The sequence below is a fragment of the Ictalurus punctatus genome, chromosome 29 (genome assembly GCF_001660625.3).
Source record: "Ictalurus punctatus breed USDA103 chromosome 29, Coco_2.0, whole genome shotgun sequence".
Classification (NCBI taxonomy): Eukaryota; Metazoa; Chordata; class Actinopteri; order Siluriformes; family Ictaluridae; genus Ictalurus; species Ictalurus punctatus.
In genome coordinates, this window is record NC_030444.2 from 13295187 (window position 1) to 13315186 (window position 20000).

The window sequence follows — 20000 nt, forward strand, 5'->3', positions numbered from 1 at the left end:
GTGAGCCGACTTTAACTCCTCTGTCCCGGACCGGGTTTTATCTTAAATCTCTGCAGACTCCTTCACCATGGCCTCTTCGTCTGACTGGGGAAAAAATCCTGCAGACTGTGAACGTGATTAAACAGACGCGCACACACACACACACACACACACACACACACACAGACGCTGTCAGCACTGATAAAGAGGACACGGACCTTTTGGGAAAGGCCAGTGCTCTCTCAAGACCTCAGATAGAGAGAGATACACACACACACTACATATACATATTGATGCAGTCATTTCTGAATATTCAAGAAGCTGAGCTGCAGTTAATGTGTGTGTGTGTGTGTGTGTGAGTGGTTTTATATCGGGTTGTGTCGAGATTAAATGGACGAGTACAATGATGATGGTGAATAAACAACAAACCCAAAGGAAGAAAATGTAGGGAGGAAAAGGAGAAGGATTTAAAAAGAAAGAAAGACGGGAGAGCGAAAGAAAATTCAATTCGAAAATGAAAATACATTTAATTTTTTAAACGTAAACAAAATATATAAATAAAAAAAAAGAGAGGGGAAAAAAAGTGAGACGGATAAAGAGAAACAACCGGAGGGGAAAAATTCAAGAATAGAAATAAAAAAAGAAAAGAAATAAAAAGTATTAATAAAAAGATTGAAGAATGAGACGAGACAGACAGTTGTGCCCAGAAGACATTGTAATCTGATCTTTTCTACTGTTTTATCATCATTTTATGTTTTCAGGAGTGTTGTTGTGGCGTCTAAGAAAGCAGGCGGAGCTCCTTCAGCAGGCCCCGCCCCCTCCTCCTCCTCCTCCTCCTCCATCGTCCCACAATCCACCACTGCATCCTCAGGTGGAACTCCAGTCATCAACGTTGCTGTGGTTTCCGCAGGTGACTCCGCCCCGAGCGGTGCTGTGGAGTCAGGTGCGTGCGTGTGTGTGTGTGTGTGTGTGTGTGTGTGTGTGTGTGTGTGTGTGTGTGTGTGTGTGTGTGTTAGTGTGCACACTCAACTAACATTTCAACATATTTAGTTAACTAGCTAAGTGTGTGTTTCCCTCGCTCATGTAACCTGAGGGGTCGTTTCCACGACGACGTTTCCACAACTAAAAGCGGGAAACGTTTTATGCGGTTTGTCTTCGTTTCCACGACGACGGCGTCTGATAAGGCAAACTTTTGAAAACGGGAAGAATTATTGAAAAATGATATATTATATTATATTATTACATTATTATATTGTTACATTAGAGACGTCTCGGCGCTTTCCATCCAGAAAAACCGCCACTCCACCGTTTCTACTCGCGTCTGTTTATAGTGCGGTCTCGTCCGGATCGCTACGGCGGACGCGCTGACGTGAACGCTTAAGCGACGTCGCCGACTACTGGCCTGGAGTGTGTAACACACGATACGTTCCGGTCGTGTGCGTGGATCCGTGTGAACGGGGATCGTCTCGACGACGTCGACGTCTGAACGGGAAACTTCTCAAAACCTCGGAGGGTTAAAACGTCGCGGGTTTCAGTACGTCGTCGTCGTGTAAACGTACCCTCGGTGAAGAGATGCGCTCTTTGGTGTGTGTGTGTGTGTGTGTGTGTGTGTGTGTATGTGTGTCCCTCCCTGCTGGATAGAGATAAGTTAATTGACTCAGGGCCGTTTGAAGTGGCTACTTCATCTCACAGCAGGCGCACATGTTGAGACTACATTCCACACCTGTGTGTGTGTGTGTGTGTGTGTGTGTGTGTGTGTGTGTGTGTGTGTGTGCTCACTCTCACAACCCGGGCAGCCGAGTTCCAATCTTGCCAAACACGCCAGCAACCCACTCACAAGGGACTCTGGGAGATTTATGTGCTCTCTTGTGCTCTCTCTCTCTCTCTCTCTCTCTCTCTCTCTCTCTCTCACACATGCTCACGCGCACGCGCACACGCGCACACACACACACACACACACACACACACACAAGAGAGTGTTAATTTATAGAGCGATCATTGAAAGCAGGCTAATAGGAAAATAAGAGGTTTTACAAGGCTAATATTACAGGGAAGTAGAGACAGACGGTGAGAGTGAGACAGCGAGCGAGAGAGAAATAAAATCTGTCTCTCTGTCTTTTGCTGTCTGTTTATCTGTCTGTCTGTCCATCTGTCTGTTGTAGTTCACTTCAGTCATTCATTTATTTGGATTGTGAAGTGAAATTTGATCGGTTCATTTTCTCATGTGAAGGTGTGTGTGTGTGTGTGTGTGTGTGTGTGTGTGTGTTGAATCGTATGTTCTCTGATCTTCACAGGAGGAGCAGAGGCTGCTTCAAACCTGCCATCTGTTCCGCTCTCACCCACCACCACCCTGAGGTGAGAGACAGACAGAGAGAGAGAGAGAGAGAGAGAGAGAGAGAGTCAGGGAGGAGAGACTAGGGAAGAAGAGAGGATGTGAACTAAGACAGAAAGCGATAGACCTATATTAAAGGAAGAGAGAGAGAGACAGCAAGAGAGAAATGAAGGGGAGAGAGCGCGAGAGAAAGTTATGGAGATGTGGAGACTGATAGAGGGGGGGGGGGGAGGAAAGAAAGGAGATAGGGAAGAGAGAAAATGTGAGTGAGAGACAGACAGAGAGAGAGAGTTGTGGAGGCAGATAAAGGGAAAATGGGGAAAAAAGAATGAACAAGGGAGATGGGGAAGAGAGACTGAGAGGAGAGAATGTGGAAGAAGAGAGGACGTGACGCAACACTGAAAGAGATACAAACACACACACACACACACACAGGAAGAGAGAGAACGATAGAGATGTGGAAAAGAGAAAGAAAGAAGAAACAGCCAGAGAAATGGGGGAAAGGAAGAACAAGAAAATAAAAGTGAAGGGGAGCGAGGCTGAGAGATAAGGGGTGTCTCTGATCGTATGATTAAAAGTTAATATCACTCAGTATCCTGTTTAACTGTTTATCAACCTGTCTCTCTCTCTCTCTCTGTCTTCCTCTCTCTGTCTGTCTGTCTGTCTGTCTCTCTGTCGGTCTGTCAGTATCTCGGAGCGACTGGAACATGCTCTGGAGAAAGCTGCTCCGTTACTGCGGGAGATTTTCGTGGACTTCGCTCCGTTCCTGTCCCGAACTTTACTCGGGAGCCACGGACAGGAGCTACTCATCGAGGGAACGAGTGAGTATTGACGTGGGCTTGGCTGGTTGTCACGGTAACCAGTAGAAGCTTGATCATTAGCGAGAAACAGAATAGAGTTTGACACGATTTGGGATGCAGCCATGGAGAGAAGTGCGCTTATATCAGTGAAATAATAACCAGTCTGTGTCTCTTTCCATCTGTGTCTCGGTGTGCGTGCGTGCGTGTGTGTGTGTGTGTGTGTGTGTGTGTGTGTGTGTGTGTGTGTGTGTGTGGAGGGTGTCTGGTTTTGTGAATCAATAGAACATATGTCCTGTACGTGTAATACAAGGCTGTGGTGTAGATTAGTTTACACACTCGCCTCATGTCACTTCATTAAGCTCATCCATACTGCAACATGGCACACTATCACATCTCTTACACACACACGCGCGCACACACACACACACACATACATACGCACACACACACGGGGCACGTTTTTATTTCTCTTGCATCTTTTTTCTTACAGCATTTTGTAGAAAATGAAGTCAATATTAATATAAATACATAGCTGCTAGCAGCGATTCATGGGGTCCAAGCACTATTTAACAAATGGATCCACATGTGCAGCTGCTGCTGGTTTGAGCCATCACTTTAACTTTTTTTTTTTATCTGCATCATACATAAACATATCACCAAAGGACAAAATTTCGTCATGATCACTCGTTCACTGTGGAAGTAATCGGCTGCGAAACTCCTATTGGTCGTTCACAAGCATGATTACGCACTGGAATTTTAATAAATGCAAGAATTCAGACCTCGCATTGACTGTGTGTCTCAGTCCCTGTGAAGTGGCCCGATTAAGGAGGCGTGGCCTCTGTGTCTCAGTCCCAATGAAGGTGTGGCCTCTGTGTCTCAGTCCCAATGAAGGTGTGGCCTCTGTGGCTGTTGGTCCCAGTGAAGGTGTGGCCTCTGTGGCTGTTAGTCCCAATGAAGAAGGTGTGGCCTCTGTGGCTGTTAGTCCCAATGAAGGAGGCGTGAACTCTGTGGCTGTTAGTCCCAATGAAGAAGGTGTGGCCTTTGTGGCTGTTAGTCCCAATGAAGGAGGCGTGAACTCTGTGGCTGTTAGTCCCAATGAAGAAGGTGTGGCCTTTGTGGCTGTTAGTCCCAATGAAGAAGGTGTGGCCTTTGTGGCTGTTAGTCCCAATGAAGGAGGCGTGGCCTTTGTGTCTGCTAGTCCCAGTGAAGGAGGCGTGGCCTCTGTGGCTGTTAGTCCCAATGAAGGAGGCGTGGCCTCTCGTCTCATTCCCAGTGTGGCTTAATTACAGTTCGTCTCTATGAGCATATTTCTATATAATGTGTAAATTACTCTCTCTCTCTCTCTCTCTCTCTCTCTCTCTCTCTCTCTCTCTCTCTCTCTCTCTCTCTTACAGGTTTGGTGTGTATGAAATCCAGTAGCTCTGTAGTGGAGCTCGTCATGCTGCTATGTTCTCAGGCAAGTCATCTCTTCACGCTTTCATTTTTCATCTCCCAATCTCTCATTACTTTCCATCCTTTTACCCCTCCATCCCTTCATTGATTCCTCCCTCTGTTCCTTAATCTCTTCATCCCTCCAGCCATTTCCCTCTTTGTCCATCCATCACTTAATTCCTTCATCCCTTCGCCCCTGTCTCCACCCCTTCATTTTCCCATTTTTATGAACACACACACACACACACACACACACACACACACACACACACACACACACACACACACACACACACCTCTTATAGTGAAAATTCAGTCATTCACAGTGGGATGGTAGTCAATTCTAAATGAAACCCAGATGTTGATTTGGAACACAGCCAGTCTACATCTGCTAAGACGAGTGTAATTTAACTTGTACTTGATAACCTTAATGCCCAATTTGAAGCACAGCCACGGTCCGTGAAATCGGAGAAAATCTTTTCTGAATGAAACACAGCCGGTGTCTGAAGAAGAGACGATCGAGCAGTGTCGTGAGATAAAGAATGAAATGAAAAGAAAAGAGAAAATAAATAACGCGTGTCTGTGTGCCGTTTTTATTAGCGCCGTATGAGTCGTAGGTTCAGAGGTCATGCACCCTGGAGACCGGGTGTAGCGCTGTGTGAGGTGTATTGAAGGTGGATAATGCAGAATTAATGTCGTTTTGCGATCGATCGCCTCTTTGTGTGCGTGTGTGTTGCCAAGTTTATTTAGGGTCCGGCTCGCAGATCAATGAATATAAATGAAAGGTTGATAGCAGGTGTGTGTGTGTGTGTGTGTGGATCAATGTGCTCAGCAGCCCTTCTCTTCTGCGCTATTAGATCCAGTTTCTTTATGGGCTACGTCCTAAATCGTATACAAAATGGTGCAGCATCTATGATCTCTTATTAGAATACATTTAGAAGCGTTCTGTGTGATTTGGGATGTAGCCACATGTTGTCACGGTAACCGCGAAAGCCACATTGCGTCTGCTTGCTAAATAGCATGCACTGAATGCTATATATATATAGTGCAGTACTATGGTGGTTTGAGACGTAGCCCATCTCTCCATGACGGTGTGCGTGTCTCCTCTGCCTGTCAGAAAGATTCCAATAAAACGCCAGCATTTTCGGAGCCACTCTGTGGCACGGAATCGGATTATTTTTCTCAGCCACGGCTCATACGGAGGGGAAAGGAGGCGAGAAAATAAATCACCCTCGTTAAAAATTTAAAGCCGTGATATAATAATAATGACGGGACTTCAAAGCCGAGGGCACTGAAGCAAATATGTCATTTATTGTCGATGTATTAGGCACCCGAGTAAAAATGGAGCAGAAAAACTATCCCAGCGATGTGTGTGTGTCCATCCTAGTATTCCTTATAGATAGGCAATGCCTTATAGAGAGCATTACAGTATGTTTGCATGTGTCCACAGTGTTAAATGTTACTATCAGTGGACATTGGACTTCTGATCGGAGGCTCACGAGTTCAAATCCCAGCAGCACCAAGGTGTCACTGAGCAATGCCCTTAACCCTCAACTGCTCAGTGTGTCAGAGTCCGTTACAGTGTGCTAGTGTGTGTTAGAGTCCGTTACAGTGTGCTAGTGTGTGTCAGAGTCCGTTACAGTGTGCTAGTGTGTGTTAGAGTCCGTTACAGAGTGTTAGTGTGTGTTAGAGTCCGTTACAGTGTGTTAGTGTGTGTTAGAGTCCGTTACAGTGTGTTAGTGTGTGTTAGAGTACATTAGTGTGTTAGTGTGTGTTAGAGTCCGTTACAGTGTGTTAGTGTGTGTTAGAGTCCGTTACAGTGTGTTAGTGTGTGTTAGAGTCCGTTACAGTGTGTTAGTGTGTGTTAGAGTCCGTTACAGTGTGTTAGTGTGTGTTAGAGTTCGTTACAGTGTGTTAGTGTGTGTTAGAGTCCGTTACAGTGTGTTAGTGTGTGTTAGAGTCCGTTACAGTGTGTTAGTGTGTGTTAGTCCATTACAGTGTGTTAGTGTGTGTTAGAGTCCGTTACAGTGTGTTAGTGTGTGTTAGAGTACATTACAGTGTGTTAGTGTGTGTTAGTCCGTTACAGTGTGTTAGTGTGTGTTAGAGTCCGTTACAGTGTGTTAGTGTGTGTTAGAGTCCGTTACAGTGTGTTAGTGTGTGTTAGAGTACATTACAGTGTGTTAGTGTGTGTTAGAGTCCGTTACAGTGTGTTAGTGTGTGTTAGAGTACATTACAGTGTGTTAGTGTGTGTTAGAGTCCGTTACAGTGTGTTAGTGTGTGTTAGAGTACATTACAGTGTGTTAGTGTGTGTTAGAGTCCGTTACAGTGTGTTAGTGTGTGTTAGAGTACATTACAGTGTGTTAGTGTGTGTTAGAGTCCGTTACAGTGTGTTAGTGTGTGTCAGTCCGTTACAGTGTGTTAGTGTGTGTTAGAGTACATTACAGTGTGTTAGTGTGTGTTAGTCCGTTACAGTGTGTTAGTGTGTGTTAGAGTACATTACAGTGTGTTAGTGTGTGTTAGTCCATTACAGTGTGTTAGTGTGTGTTAGAGTACATTACAGTGTGTTAGTGTGTGTTAGAGTCCGTTACAGTGTGTTAGTGTGTGTCAGTCCGTTACAGTGTGTTAGTGTGTGTTAGAGTACATTACAGTGTGTTAGTGTGTGTTAGAGTCCGTTACAGTGTGTTAGTGTGTGTCAGTCCGTTACAGTGTGTTAGTGTGTGTTAGAGTACGTTACAGTGTGTTAGTGTGTGTTAGAGTCCGTTACAGTGTGTTAGTGTGTGTTAGAGTCCGTTACAGTGTGTTAGTGTGTGTTAGAGTCCGTTACAGTGTGTTAGTGTGTGTTAGAGTACATTACAGTGTGTTAGTGTGTGTTAGAGTCCGTTACAGTGTGTTAGTGTGTGTTAGAGTCCGTTACAGTGTGTTAGTGTGTGTTAGAGTACATTACAGTGTGTTAGTGTGTGTTAGAGTCCGTTACAGTGTGTTAGTGTGTGTTAGAGTCCGTTACAGTGTGTTAGTGTGTGTTAGAGTCCGTTACAGTGTGTTAGTGTGTGTTAGAGTACATTACAGTGTGTTAGTGTGTGTTAGTCCATTACAGTGTGTTAGTGTGTGTTAGAGTCCGTTACAGTGTGTTAGTGTGTGTTAGAGTACATTACAGTGTGTTAGTGTGTGTTAGTCCATTACAGTGTGTTAGTGTGTGTTAGAGTACATTACAGTGTGTTAGTGTGTTAGTCTATTACAGTGTGTTAGTGTGTGTTAGAGTACATTAGTGTTAGTGTGTGTTAGAGTACATTAGTGTTAGTGTGTGTTAGAGTACATTAGTGTTAGTGTGTGTTAGAGTACATTAGTGTGTTAGTGTGTGTTGGAGTACATTAGTGTTAGTGTGTGTTGGAGTACATTAGTGTTAGTGTGTGTTAGAGTACGTTAGTGTGTGTTAGAGTACATTAGTGTTAGTGTGTGTTAGAGTACGTTAGTGTGTGTTAGAGTACATTAGTGTTAGTGTGTGTTAGAGTACATTAGTGTTAGTGTGTGTTAGAGTACATTAGTGTTAGTGTGTGTTAGAGTACATTAGTGTTAGTGTGTGTTAGAGTACATTACAGTGTGTTAGTGTGTGTTAGAGTACATTAGTGTTAGTGTGTGTTAGAGTACATTAGTGTTAGTGTGTGTTAGAGTACATTAGTGTTAGTGTGTGTTAGAGTACATTAGTGTGTTAGTGTGTGTTAGAGTACATTAGTGTGTTAGTGTGTGTTAGTCTATTACAGTGTGTTAGTGTGTGTTAGAGTACATTAGTGTTAGTGTGTGTTGGAGTACATTAGTGTGTTAGTGTGTGTTAGAGTACATTAGTGTTAGTGTGTGTTAGAGTACATTAGTGTTAGTGTGTGTTAGAGTACGTTAGTGTGTGTTAGAGTACATTAGTGTTAGTGTGTGTTAGAGTACGTTAGTGTGTGTTAGAGTACATTAGTGTTAGTGTGTGTTAGAGTACATTAGTGTTAGTGTGTGTTAGAGTACATTAGTGTTAGTGTGTGTTAGAGTACATTAGTGTTAGTGTGTGTTAGAGTACATTACAGTGTGTTAGTGTGTGTTAGAGTACATTAGTGTTAGTGTGTGTTAGAGTACATTAGTGTTAGTGTGTGTTAGAGTACATTAGTGTTAGTGTGTGTTAGAGTACATTAGTGTGTTAGTGTGTGTTAGAGTACATTAGTGTGTTAGTGTGTGTTAGAGTACATTAGTGTTAGTGTGTGTTAGAGTACATTAGTGTTAGTGTGTGTTAGAGTACATTAGTGTTAGTGTGTGTTAGAGTACATTAGTGTTAGTGTGTGTTAGAGTACGTTAGTGTTAGTGTGTGTTAGAGTACGTTAGTGTGTGTTAGAGTACATTAGTGTTAGTGTGTGTTAGAGTACATTAGTGTTAGTGTGTGTTAGAGTACATTAGTGTGTTAGTGTGTGTTAGAGTACATTACAGTGTGTTAGAATATTGCTAGTTCGAGTAAGGCCGAATTGCTCACATGCACACACACACACACACGCACACGTTATACACAGTGTAAATCTCCTGATCAATACCTGAGCAGCTCATTTTAAAGCCATAAACCACAAAAAAATTCATCTAAATCGATCTTTAATTGTAAATAAAGCAATCGCGTAAATCCAGGCGCCATTAAAGCACCGTTAAACACCCGCTCCTCAAAGCCGAGCTGGAACGATACACACATCTGTCCAACCCGGCGTGATTAAAAAGCCCTGAGCGACCATGACCTCTCACCTTCTGACCCCAAACCTACTCTGTCATGTTGAGAGGAAATTAATTAGAAATTTTCACCGATGGTATCACATCTCCCATCTCCACACAGCAGGGGAGGAAAAATAATCAATCAAAAAAATGTCCTGTGGTGCTCTGATCACTTCCTGTTCAGATCACAAGCACTTCCTGTACATCTCATGATCTACACCACCAACCCATGAGCTCGTGTACAGAAGGAATAAAAAGAAGGATGAATGAAGGAAGATTGAGGATTGGGATTCTGAAAAGAAAAAGAAAAGAAGGATGGATGGAAAGAAAGTGTAGTTATAACGAGTGTGTAGTTATAACGAGTGTGTAGTTATAACGAGTGTGTAGTTATAACGAGTGTGTAGTTATAACGAGTGTGTGTTAGGATTGTAACGAGTGTGTAGTTATAACGAGTGTGTGTTAGGATTGTAACGAGTGTGTAGTTATAACGAGTGTGTAGTTATAACGAGTGTGTGTTAGGATTGTAACGAGTGTGTAGTTATAACGAGTGTGTGTTAGGATTGTGACGAGTGTGTAGTTATAACGAGTGTGTCTTAGGATTGTAACGAGTGTGTAGTTATAATGAGTGTGTGTTATGATTGTAACGAGTGTGTAGTTATAATGAGTGTGTGTTAGGATTGTAACGAGTGTGTAGTTATAATGAGTGTGTGTTAGGATTGTAACGAGTGTGTAGTTATAATGAGTGTGTGTTAGGACTGTAACGAGTGTGTGTTAGGATTGTAACGAGTGTGTGTTAGGATTGTAATGAGTGTGTAGTTATAACGAGTGTGTGTTAGGATTGTAACGAGTGTGTAGTTATAACGAGTGTGTGTTAGGATTGTAACGAGTGTGTAGTTATAACGAGTGTGTGTTAGGGTTGTAACGAGTGTGTAGTTATAATGAGTGTGTGTTAGGATTGTAATGAGTGTGTAGTTATAATGAGTGTGTGTTAGGATTGTAACGAGTGTGTGTTAGGGTTGTAACGAGTGTGTAGTTATAATGAGTGTGTTAGGATTGTGATGAGTGTGTAGTTATAACGAGTGTGTAGTTATAATGAGTGTGTGTTAGGATTGTAACGAGTGTGTAGTTATAATGAGTGTGTGTTAGGATTGTAACGAGTGTGTAGTTATAATGAGTGTGTGTTAGGATTGTAAGGAGTGTGTAGTTATAACGAGTGTGTGTTAGGGTTGTAACGAGTGTGTAGTTATAATGAGTGTGTTAGGATTGTGATGAGTGTGTATGAGGATTGTAACGAGTGTGTAGTGTAAGTGAAGCTGCTGATTGGTCAGTTTCTGTAAAGGTCGTTATGACATCATCAGCTGGCAGTTAGATTTTAATTTTTTTTAAATTTTCATCAGTGGACTTCAGAGAGGAAGTTTCACACTTGCTTTTGTGTTGTTTCCCACTCACCGTGTGTGTGCGTGTGTAACTCTGACTATCGGCTGGAGTTATGGAGTAATCATTGACTCTGTGTGCATCAGATAAAAGCAGGATCAGTAGTGCAGGTGTGTGTGTGTGTATATGTAATATATATATATATATATATATATATATATATATATATATATATATATATATATATATATATATATCACTGTTATTATCCAGTGCTGTGTCAGCTCATCTGTTTTTTACTCCATCCATCTCTTCACTCATCTTCTAAACGACAGGAGAGGAGGAGGGATGAAGGGGAGAGAATAAAAAAAAAAGGAGCACACAAAAAAAAATCACAGGACAGAATGTGTTCGTAATTTAAGTGTAAAACTGAAAAACTTGAATGCAAAAGCGTTGAATTTCTGATAATGTGATTTAGGAAACATTTATTTTCTCATTGTAGTCATAATAATAATAATAAAAATTCTTCCAAGTCGCGGTTGTGTCCCAGGGCTTCTACTCGCGGACGCTCACAGAAAATGATCCATCGTTTGACAGGAATCATTAAAAATCACATTTGAAATGGTGGGCGGAGTTTAAATTGCTATCAGTTAACTTCCTGGTTATGGTCTAAGCTCTCCTGTTCTGATCTAATAACTGATTATGATCGTAGAAATATGTATTTCAGTAGAAATGATCAACTAAATTCACTTCATTCTGTCTTAAAAAAAATAGGCGGGGCTTTCTTGTAGGCGGGGCTTTCTGGGGTCAAGTTGTAATGTCACAAAATCATGTTTGATTAATTATTCGAGAATACTTCAATATATTTGGGATACGTTTATCTTCAACACTCTCCTGGGGTTTTTTTTTTTCGTACCGCGAGCTTCCTTGCTAATACTACTTATGATTTGATATATTTGATGTTCTTTTTGGACCGATTTAGGTTAAAAAGAGCTTTCACACACACAGAGAGAGAGAGAGAGAGAGAGAGAGAGAGTTTAACCTGTTAAACAGAAGGACTCTGGCCCTCGGCGCTTGCCATTCCTTAACCTTTTAACATTCGACCTTTGACCTGGAAGGAAAGCGAGAGAGTTTAACCCCCTTCACCGAGTCGGAGAACAAGGGATCAATACTTAAGGAGAGAGCGCGCGGGAGGGAAAACGAGAGGAAAGATCGATCAGAAGGCCTCGTTCAAGTCGAGCGTCGGGTTTCTCTGCATCATCACTCTTGACTAATAACACCCGTAAGGTGTGCTCTGATTGGCTGAGAGCGGAGAAGGAACATGCTAAGGGAGTTGATATGAAGTGTGTTCGAGTTTACGCACGTTACCATCCGATTCTGAATAAATGAAAGACATTTAGACGTCAGATTTCAGTTTCCCGGAGGATTTCTTTCATAACTAAACTCATGGATTGTAATCTTACCCTTTTATGGTAATTGCTACAGTGACTGCGTTTACCATCTAATGACTGACCTTATTCTGAATAAGACAATATTCTGATTAAGGTGATTACATGAGTCGTTTTAGGATATTCCGTTCATGTTCCCGTTTTACACGCGACGGATCGTAGATCGATTAACGGCACACGTCCATTTTAACGGCACAAATTTAATTCCATATAAATATGAATTATACTTACACACCAGTTGTTTGTTCTTATCTCGAAGTTAACCGGTTATGATTGTTGCACTGATGACTTTTGATTAATTGTTGTCTTTTACTTCGATGCATCGATCCAAATCATTGCATTGTTCCACCCCTGATCGCGTCGAACTACAAGGCTAACGATCACGTGTACCCGCCAATACGAACCTCTAACCCAAGCTACTAGTTAACCAAGTTAACATAGTCGAGCTTCCTTAACACCCCTACTTCATAGGCTCCCTACCTCCGTACTTCTAAAACCCCTCCAGTCTCGTATTCCTGAGGTGAAATATCCCTGCACCTTATGGAGTTATATATCAGAAAGCAGTTTAGCGAGCACTCGAATGACGCTCGAGTGTGAATATGTGCGTAAGAGTGATGGTGTGATTATAATAACCGCTCCGCTACTTCCTGTTTCACTCTGTGTTCAGCCTTTGGTGTGGTGATTACAGCACCTCCTCTTTAATTAGCGCTGATAGAGAAACGCGTAATTACGCCAAATCTAAAACCACCCCTGACACACTGCAGAACCCGCCGAGACGTTCGGCTAATCTGGATAAAAAATAAACACGTCAGCGGCGAGGTAACGAGCCATCAGTCATCATCAGCGCTGTTTATTTGTTTTGGGCCGACCGGGGGAACGAAACCCGAAATTATCGTGATGAAAAGGAGGAAATAAGAGTGATTTATAAAGCAGATGGAACTACCGTTCAGCTTTGATCACACACAGAGAGAGAGAGAGAGAGAGAGAGAGAGAAGGATGGGGAAAAGAGAAAGTGAAAGAGACGGATAGAGAAGGAGAGATTGAAAAGTGAAGGAAAGAGAAACGGACAGCTTTGAGAAAATATACAAGGCGAAAGCTGGAAAAGGAAACGTGGCACCTCGACTCAGCACCATAATAATATTATACACAACAATGTAATATATATATGTATGTGTGTGTGTCTATATATATATATATATATATATATATATATATATATATATATATATATATATATATATATATATATATATATATATATATATATTTTCAATGTAATATATATATATATATGTGTGTGTGTGTGTGTGTGTCTATATATATGTATATGTGTGTATATATATATATATATATATATATATATATATATATATATATATATATATATATATATATATATATATATATATAAATATATATTGTGTGTGTGTGTGTGTGTGTGTGTGTGAACGCTGAAAAAATACTGGCTAAAAAGTGTGTGAGATTTACAAAATGTTTAAATATTTCGATTTTGAAGTGTAAATGTTGAGTGATAATTGATCGGACCCGCACGTCATTTCAACAACTTTAGTGAAGTTATAATTTATACATTTAATAATAATAACAACGTGGCAATTATTGTATGTAGTATTTAAGTAACATTACTACTGCTACTAATAATAATATTAATAACTAATACATTTACAACGCTACTACTAATACTAAATTTAAAAATACTACTAATAATAATGATAATAATTTTTCAATAGTACTTTTATTATTATTATTATTATTATTATTATTATTAATATGAATATGTACACTGTTATTTTAATGTATAATGTTTAGAATATTTTCCCAAATGTATCTATAATCTTTTCAGCAGTCATTTGTCTTGCTTGATTCTGATTGGTTACCCAGCAGCCCCTAACAACCAACCAGTGGCTTTTCTCTTAAATGATGTTAAGTCTTATACCCTGTACCGTACGTCATATGAGGACCATCTGAAAATATAGATCACGTGACCGGTCCTGTGACTACTCTGACGCGCCCCATTGTGTAAATCCTAATCGAAACCATCTTTACTCACTGTGTGTGTGTGTGTGTGTGTGTGTGGCTTCTACATGCCCGACTCTTGTTCGCAGATCTTATCTAGTGTAAAGAAAACACGGACCTCATGCACACGCTAAACACACACACACACATTCCTGTTACGTGATGACATCACAACGTACTGTAGTACACTATGACCACATTTATAGTGTTAGAATGGTTCAAGTTATTTAAAGGTAGGTCGGTTTTCTCTGTAAGGGAAATATATTATGGTGGGAAAGAGATTTAACTCGAACCGGATCATCTCTGCTGTGAATGTGAGCTTTCCAGCGTGTTTGTATGTCTCGCACTGATGCGTCACTCTGGCTTTGTCACGGTAAACGATTTTTGGTCCTCTTCGTCCCTGACCCAGTGAACTATCGTGACACCGAAGCCGTACCCCGTAGAACGTTCTAGAACGTGACGCGGGTTTGCCCTCAACAGTCGCTCTCTTTGTTTCCTTTTAAAAGCAACCTGCGCACGTTTGTGTGTTTAAGTCTGTAAGGTTCTGCGAGAGCCGGTTGTTCCGTGGAGCTCTTCCCCGTAGGGTACTCGGGGAGTGCGTTAAAGTTTTAGTGCGCTTCCTGTATGGACGCGAAGAGCCCCCCGTCCTCACATAGCTCACTCCGCAGGGCGCCGAGCGAGTTAAGAGCCTCTCAGCGTGACTGCACTTTTACTGACTTTACCGTTAAATACGCCGAGGGGCGAGAGCCGAGTGTCCTCGCGGTATTTACTGCTCTTCATTACACTTTAGATATCTGTGTATGTACATGTTTGTTTATGTATACTTTCAGCGGTGTTATATTATATTATATTATATTATATTATATTATATTATATTATATTATATTATATTATATGACGTATGCACGTTTGTATTTCTTCTGCGTATTGATGTCTCTGTACGTGTCAGTCGGGTCTGACTTTCTCTTTGAAGTCTGGTGTTTTTGAAAAGATTTAAATTCCAACGGACGTCACGTGACCAATCAGCTCGCGGTCTGTGGAACTACACACTCGTTACAGTCCTAACACACACTCATTGTAGCGACACACCCTCTCTCTTTCTTCCAAACCTCCGAGACGCAGTTCTGTCGTAGACGGCGAGGGAAAACACTGGGCGCTGCGTGAACCTCGAGTACCTGTTTTTCTTCCCAGCATGCCTCAGTTCTGTCTGTGAGAGAGAGAGATGCTAGCTCATATGCAGCTCCATAATAAGCTTCCTCTAAAACTCTGAACTGTGCATATTTCTCTTCTGTTTATCTCTCCATCCCGCTACTAACATCCCTCCATCCATTTATCTCTCCATCCCGCTATTAACATCCCTCCATCCATTTATCTCTCCATCCCGCTATTAACATCCCTCCATCCATTTATCTCTCCATCCCACTATTAACATCCCTCCATCCATTTATCTCTCCATCGTTCTATTAACATCCCTCCATCCATTTATCTCTCCATCCCACTATTAACATCCCTCCATCTATTTATCTCTCCATCGTTCTATTAACATCCCTCCATCCATTTATCTCTCCATCGTTCTATTAACATCCCTCCATCCATTTATCTCTCCATCCCACTATTAACATCCCTCCATCTATTTATCTCTCCATCGTTCTATTAACATCCCTCCATCCATTTATCTCTCCATCCCGCTATTAACATCCCTCGATCCCTCTATTAACATCGCTCCATCTATTTATCTCTCCATCCCGCTATTAACATCCCTCCATCCCTCTATTAACATCGCTCCATCTATTTATCTCTCCATCCCGCTATTAACATCCCTCCATCCCTCTATTAACATCGCTCCATCTATTTATCTCTCCATCCCGCTATTAACATCCCTCCATCCCTCTATTAACATCCCTCCATCCCTCTATTAACATCCCTCCATCCCTCTATTAACATCCCTCCATCCCTCTATTAACATCGCTCCATCTATTTATCTCTCCATCCCGCTATTAACATCCCTCCATCTATTTATCTCTCCATCCTTCTATTCACATCCCTCCATCCATTTATCTCTCCATCCCTCTATTAACATCCCTCCATCTATTTATCTCTCCATCCCTCTATTAACATCCCTCCATCTATTTATCTCTCCATCCCTCTATTCACATCCCTCCATCTATTTATCTCTCCATCCCTCTATTAACATCCCTCCATCCATCTATCTCTCCATCCCTCTATTAACATCCCTCCATCCATATATTCATATTCTTCTTTCTTTCCTGGCCATAATCCCTACGATTTCTTTTTCTTTTTTTTTTTCCTTCCTTTTTTTTTTTTTTAATCTGTTCTTTTATTTTTCTTCTCTCCCGCTCGTCTTCTCTTATATTCTGGGAGAAGAATAGCCTTCTTTATTGTTCCTCTCTTTTCTTTTTGATTGTTTCTTTCCCTCTGCCCGTAGCCGTTGAAGATAAACCAGGAAAATGTTTCATCCTTAAAAATCGATCGTGATTTCCTCTCCTCTCCTGCTGTAGTGGCCTGGGTTGAAAGGTCGCGGTCAGAGTTCAGAGGTCGTAAATGGCAGCGTGTATCGTCTCATCGGGTCAGGATGCTATAAAACCGTATCACGCTCCTGCAGAACAAATGTTCATAATCCAGTCAGGTGCTGAGAGATCAGTAAAATGGGCTTGATCAGGACGGGCGTGTCTCTCTTTCGTTAAAGGACATACAGAACGATGGCGGTGTGTCGTAGAGCAGTGAGACGGAGAGAGGCAGAGTTCAGATCTGTCTGATCTGTTCTCTGTTGCTTTTATGTATTAGTTCCTAACGTGTGTGTTCGCTGTAATCTAGTATTAATCTTTCAGCTAGCTTCTAACTGTGTTAGCTAATATTCTAATTATCTGCTACTCATGCGCCCATTCCTGAGTGTGTGTGTGTGTGTGTGTGTGTGTGTGTGTGTGTGTGTGTGTGTGTAAACACGGGTGTGTAATCTTAGTGTTCTGTTTCTGTTCACAGGAATGGCAGAACTCCATCCAGAAGAACGCAGGTTTAGCCTTCATCGAGCTCGTCAACGAGGGAAGGTAAATAATTCAATGCCTGAATCTTTTCATCAGTAATTAAAGACAGAAAATTGTCTAATCTACATCTAATTCTCATCTTTAAATGAGGGTAGGTAACCATCTAATCCTAACCTGTAAAGAGAGGACAGGTGACTGTCTAATCTTAACATGTAAAGAAAGGACAGGTAAATGTCTAATCCTAACCTGTAAAGAGAGGACAGGTGACTGTCTAATCCTAACATGTAAAGAGAGGACAGGTAAATGTCTAATCTTAACATGTAAAGAGAAGACAGGTGACTGTCTAATCCTAACATGTAAAGAGAAGACAGGGGACTGTCTAATCCTAACCTGTAAAGAGAGGACAGGTGAATGTCTAATCTTAACATGTAAAGAGAGGACAGGTGACTGTCTAATCCTAACATGTAAAGTGAGGACAGGTGAGTGTCTAATCCTAACATGTAAAGTGAGGACAGGTGACTGTCTAATCCTAACCTGTAAAGAGAGGACAGGTGAATGTCTAATCTTAACATGTAAAGAGAGGACAGGTGACTGTCTAATCCTAACATGTAAAGAGAGGACAGGTGACTGTCTAATCTTAACATGTAAAGAGAGGACAGGTGACTGTCTAATCCTAACCTGTAAAGAGAGGACAGGTGAATGTCTAATCTTAACCTGTAAAGAGAGGACAGGTGACTGTCTAATCTTAACATGTAAAGAGAGGACAGGTGACTGTCTAATCCTAACATGTAAAGAGAGGACAGGTGACTGTCTAATCTTAACATGTAAAGAGAGGACAGGTGACTGTCTAATCCTAACATGTAAAGAGAGGACAGGTAAATGTCTAATCTTAACCTGTAAAGAGAGGACAGGTGACTGTCTAATCCTAACATGTAAAGAGAGGACAGGTAAATGTCTAATCTTAACCTGTAAAGTGAGGACAGGTAAATGTCTAATCTTAACCCGTTTCAGATCAGATCAGAATTTCATCCTCATGTTTTCCAATCCAATCTGGAGCTGTCCCCACTTTGACCGGCCTGATTCCTGCTTGTACATTTTGTGTAAATACGGGAAGGTAACTAAATGAACGTTAGTGTATTTAATTAGTTAGTATATTGTCATCAAATCTCCACCACCTTGTTATCTGGGGCAGCTAAAATATTTGATCTTCACTCGGTACCTGGTCCGATCCGTAATCTCTAGCTGTCCAGTGAGGACAGAGAATGTCCAACTTTTAACCTGAAAACGAAGGAAGACAACCGTCTTAATTTCCTGTCAATAAAATAACAATCAAATATTCATCTGATTGCGTAGGACAGGTAGTAATAGATATAACACGACACCTGGTTACCTAGGGCGGATAAACACTCGATCTCGACGTGTTCAATCTAATCTGTACCGGTTTCTGCTTGCAAACAGAGAATTAGAAGTCTGATATCGTCCTTATCGGTGAAGACGGATATTATTATAATGAAATCTTCACGTCGTTAACGACGTTACCTCGTGTTCTTATCCGCCCCTTAACTACGTTCCTCACCTTTTCATTATCTGCTGCTGCTCTTGCTCACGGCGCTCGGGTCTCGCACGCTCGGATCGAAATCGAATCAATGCCTCGCTGAAAGACCTTCGAAAAGGTGACCCTGAGGTCACGATGACCCTGAGGTCACCACCTCTGAGGTCGTGTCAGTACGTCCGTTACCGACGAGCTTGGGTCCTTTGTAGCATGTGACGCTGATACGAATAGATATTTGACACCCCCCCCCCCCCCCCCCCCCCCCCCTTCGGAGAGGAAGTGTGCGTCTGCGCTGCTGAGAGTTCTCCGGAATCTCACCGGGATGAAAGGAGTCATCATCAGTTTCAGGGCTCTCAGATCTCCCTGTGAGACTTCAAGAGAGGCTTGTGATATCAGTGCCAGCGATGCTAATTCATGCTAATGAGTGGACGAAACGAAGCGGTGTAAATGCTAATGAACGTCAGGCTGTCTCCCAGTTGAAAGTGAAGATGGTGAACCGTGATAATCGAATCAGAAATATTTATAAAGTCGGTGTTACACTTTATAGCGCATTAAAACGCCATCGCGATGCTTTAAAGCGTCCTCATCAAAACAGGAAACCGTAAGCAGATACCGAAGAGCGGAACATCGGATCTGGCGTTTATCAGACGCTCGTTACGTCCGAGTATCGAATGTCTGTCGGTGTGTGCAGCGCTAATCCAGATGTCGGTGTCGTGCGAGAAGCTTGATTTGCCGAGTCGGGGTCGGTAACACTATCCCGCTCTCGCTGAGAGATTACTGGAAGAGAAGAAAAGACAGAGGGCAAAACTTCAGGCAGGAAGTGAATCTCAGAATTGAGTAGTTTTCGACCCCATGTTCGATTTTATTTTTAGACTTGATATCAGTACAGCGGTAATGTTGAGTGTGTAAGGTCACTGGCTTTGAGGGGACGCAGTGAGAGTTCCAGTGTGAGTGAATGCCTATGTGGGTGTGGTTATGGGTGTGGTTATGGACAGGGCGTTGTCAACCCTCTCAGTTGTTCTTTCAGGAAGTAAATCTGCCACTGTTTGCTAGTGTGTCCTTTTTAATAGTGTTTGCTAGTGTGTCCTGTGCTAATAGCACAGTCCTCGTGGATGAGTCTGTCTATTAGGCGGCCATCTTGGACACGGTGACGTCCTGCACCACGTGGAAAGTCGCGAGTATTCGCGAACAAAGATCCATACAAACAATGTGCTATATTTTGATATACTTATGTTCCTATCTGTATTAGACACACATTTAGCTTACAGTGTTTGTCTCCGCTGTTCTAGAATGTTCCAGTCATTACTGCGTCCAACTTCTGGG

At 41.9% G+C, this 20000-nt stretch overlaps 1 protein-coding gene across 4 annotated transcripts in view; it reads left to right on the forward strand.

The window, feature by feature from the left end:
* Positions 1–20000, forward strand: part of lrba (LPS responsive beige-like anchor protein) — a 213160-nt gene that overhangs the window by 61857 nt on the left and 131303 nt on the right. For all 4 annotated transcript variants that reach the window (XM_053677668.1, XM_053677669.1, XM_053677671.1 and 1 more), the window contains 5 exons: positions 741–922; positions 2274–2334; positions 2999–3132; positions 4506–4567; positions 17124–17188. In XM_053677668.1, coding sequence (XP_053533643.1) covers positions 741–922; positions 2274–2334; positions 2999–3132; positions 4506–4567; positions 17124–17188 — 504 coding nt within the window. The remainder of the gene's footprint in view (positions 1–740; positions 923–2273; positions 2335–2998; positions 3133–4505; positions 4568–17123; positions 17189–20000) is intronic.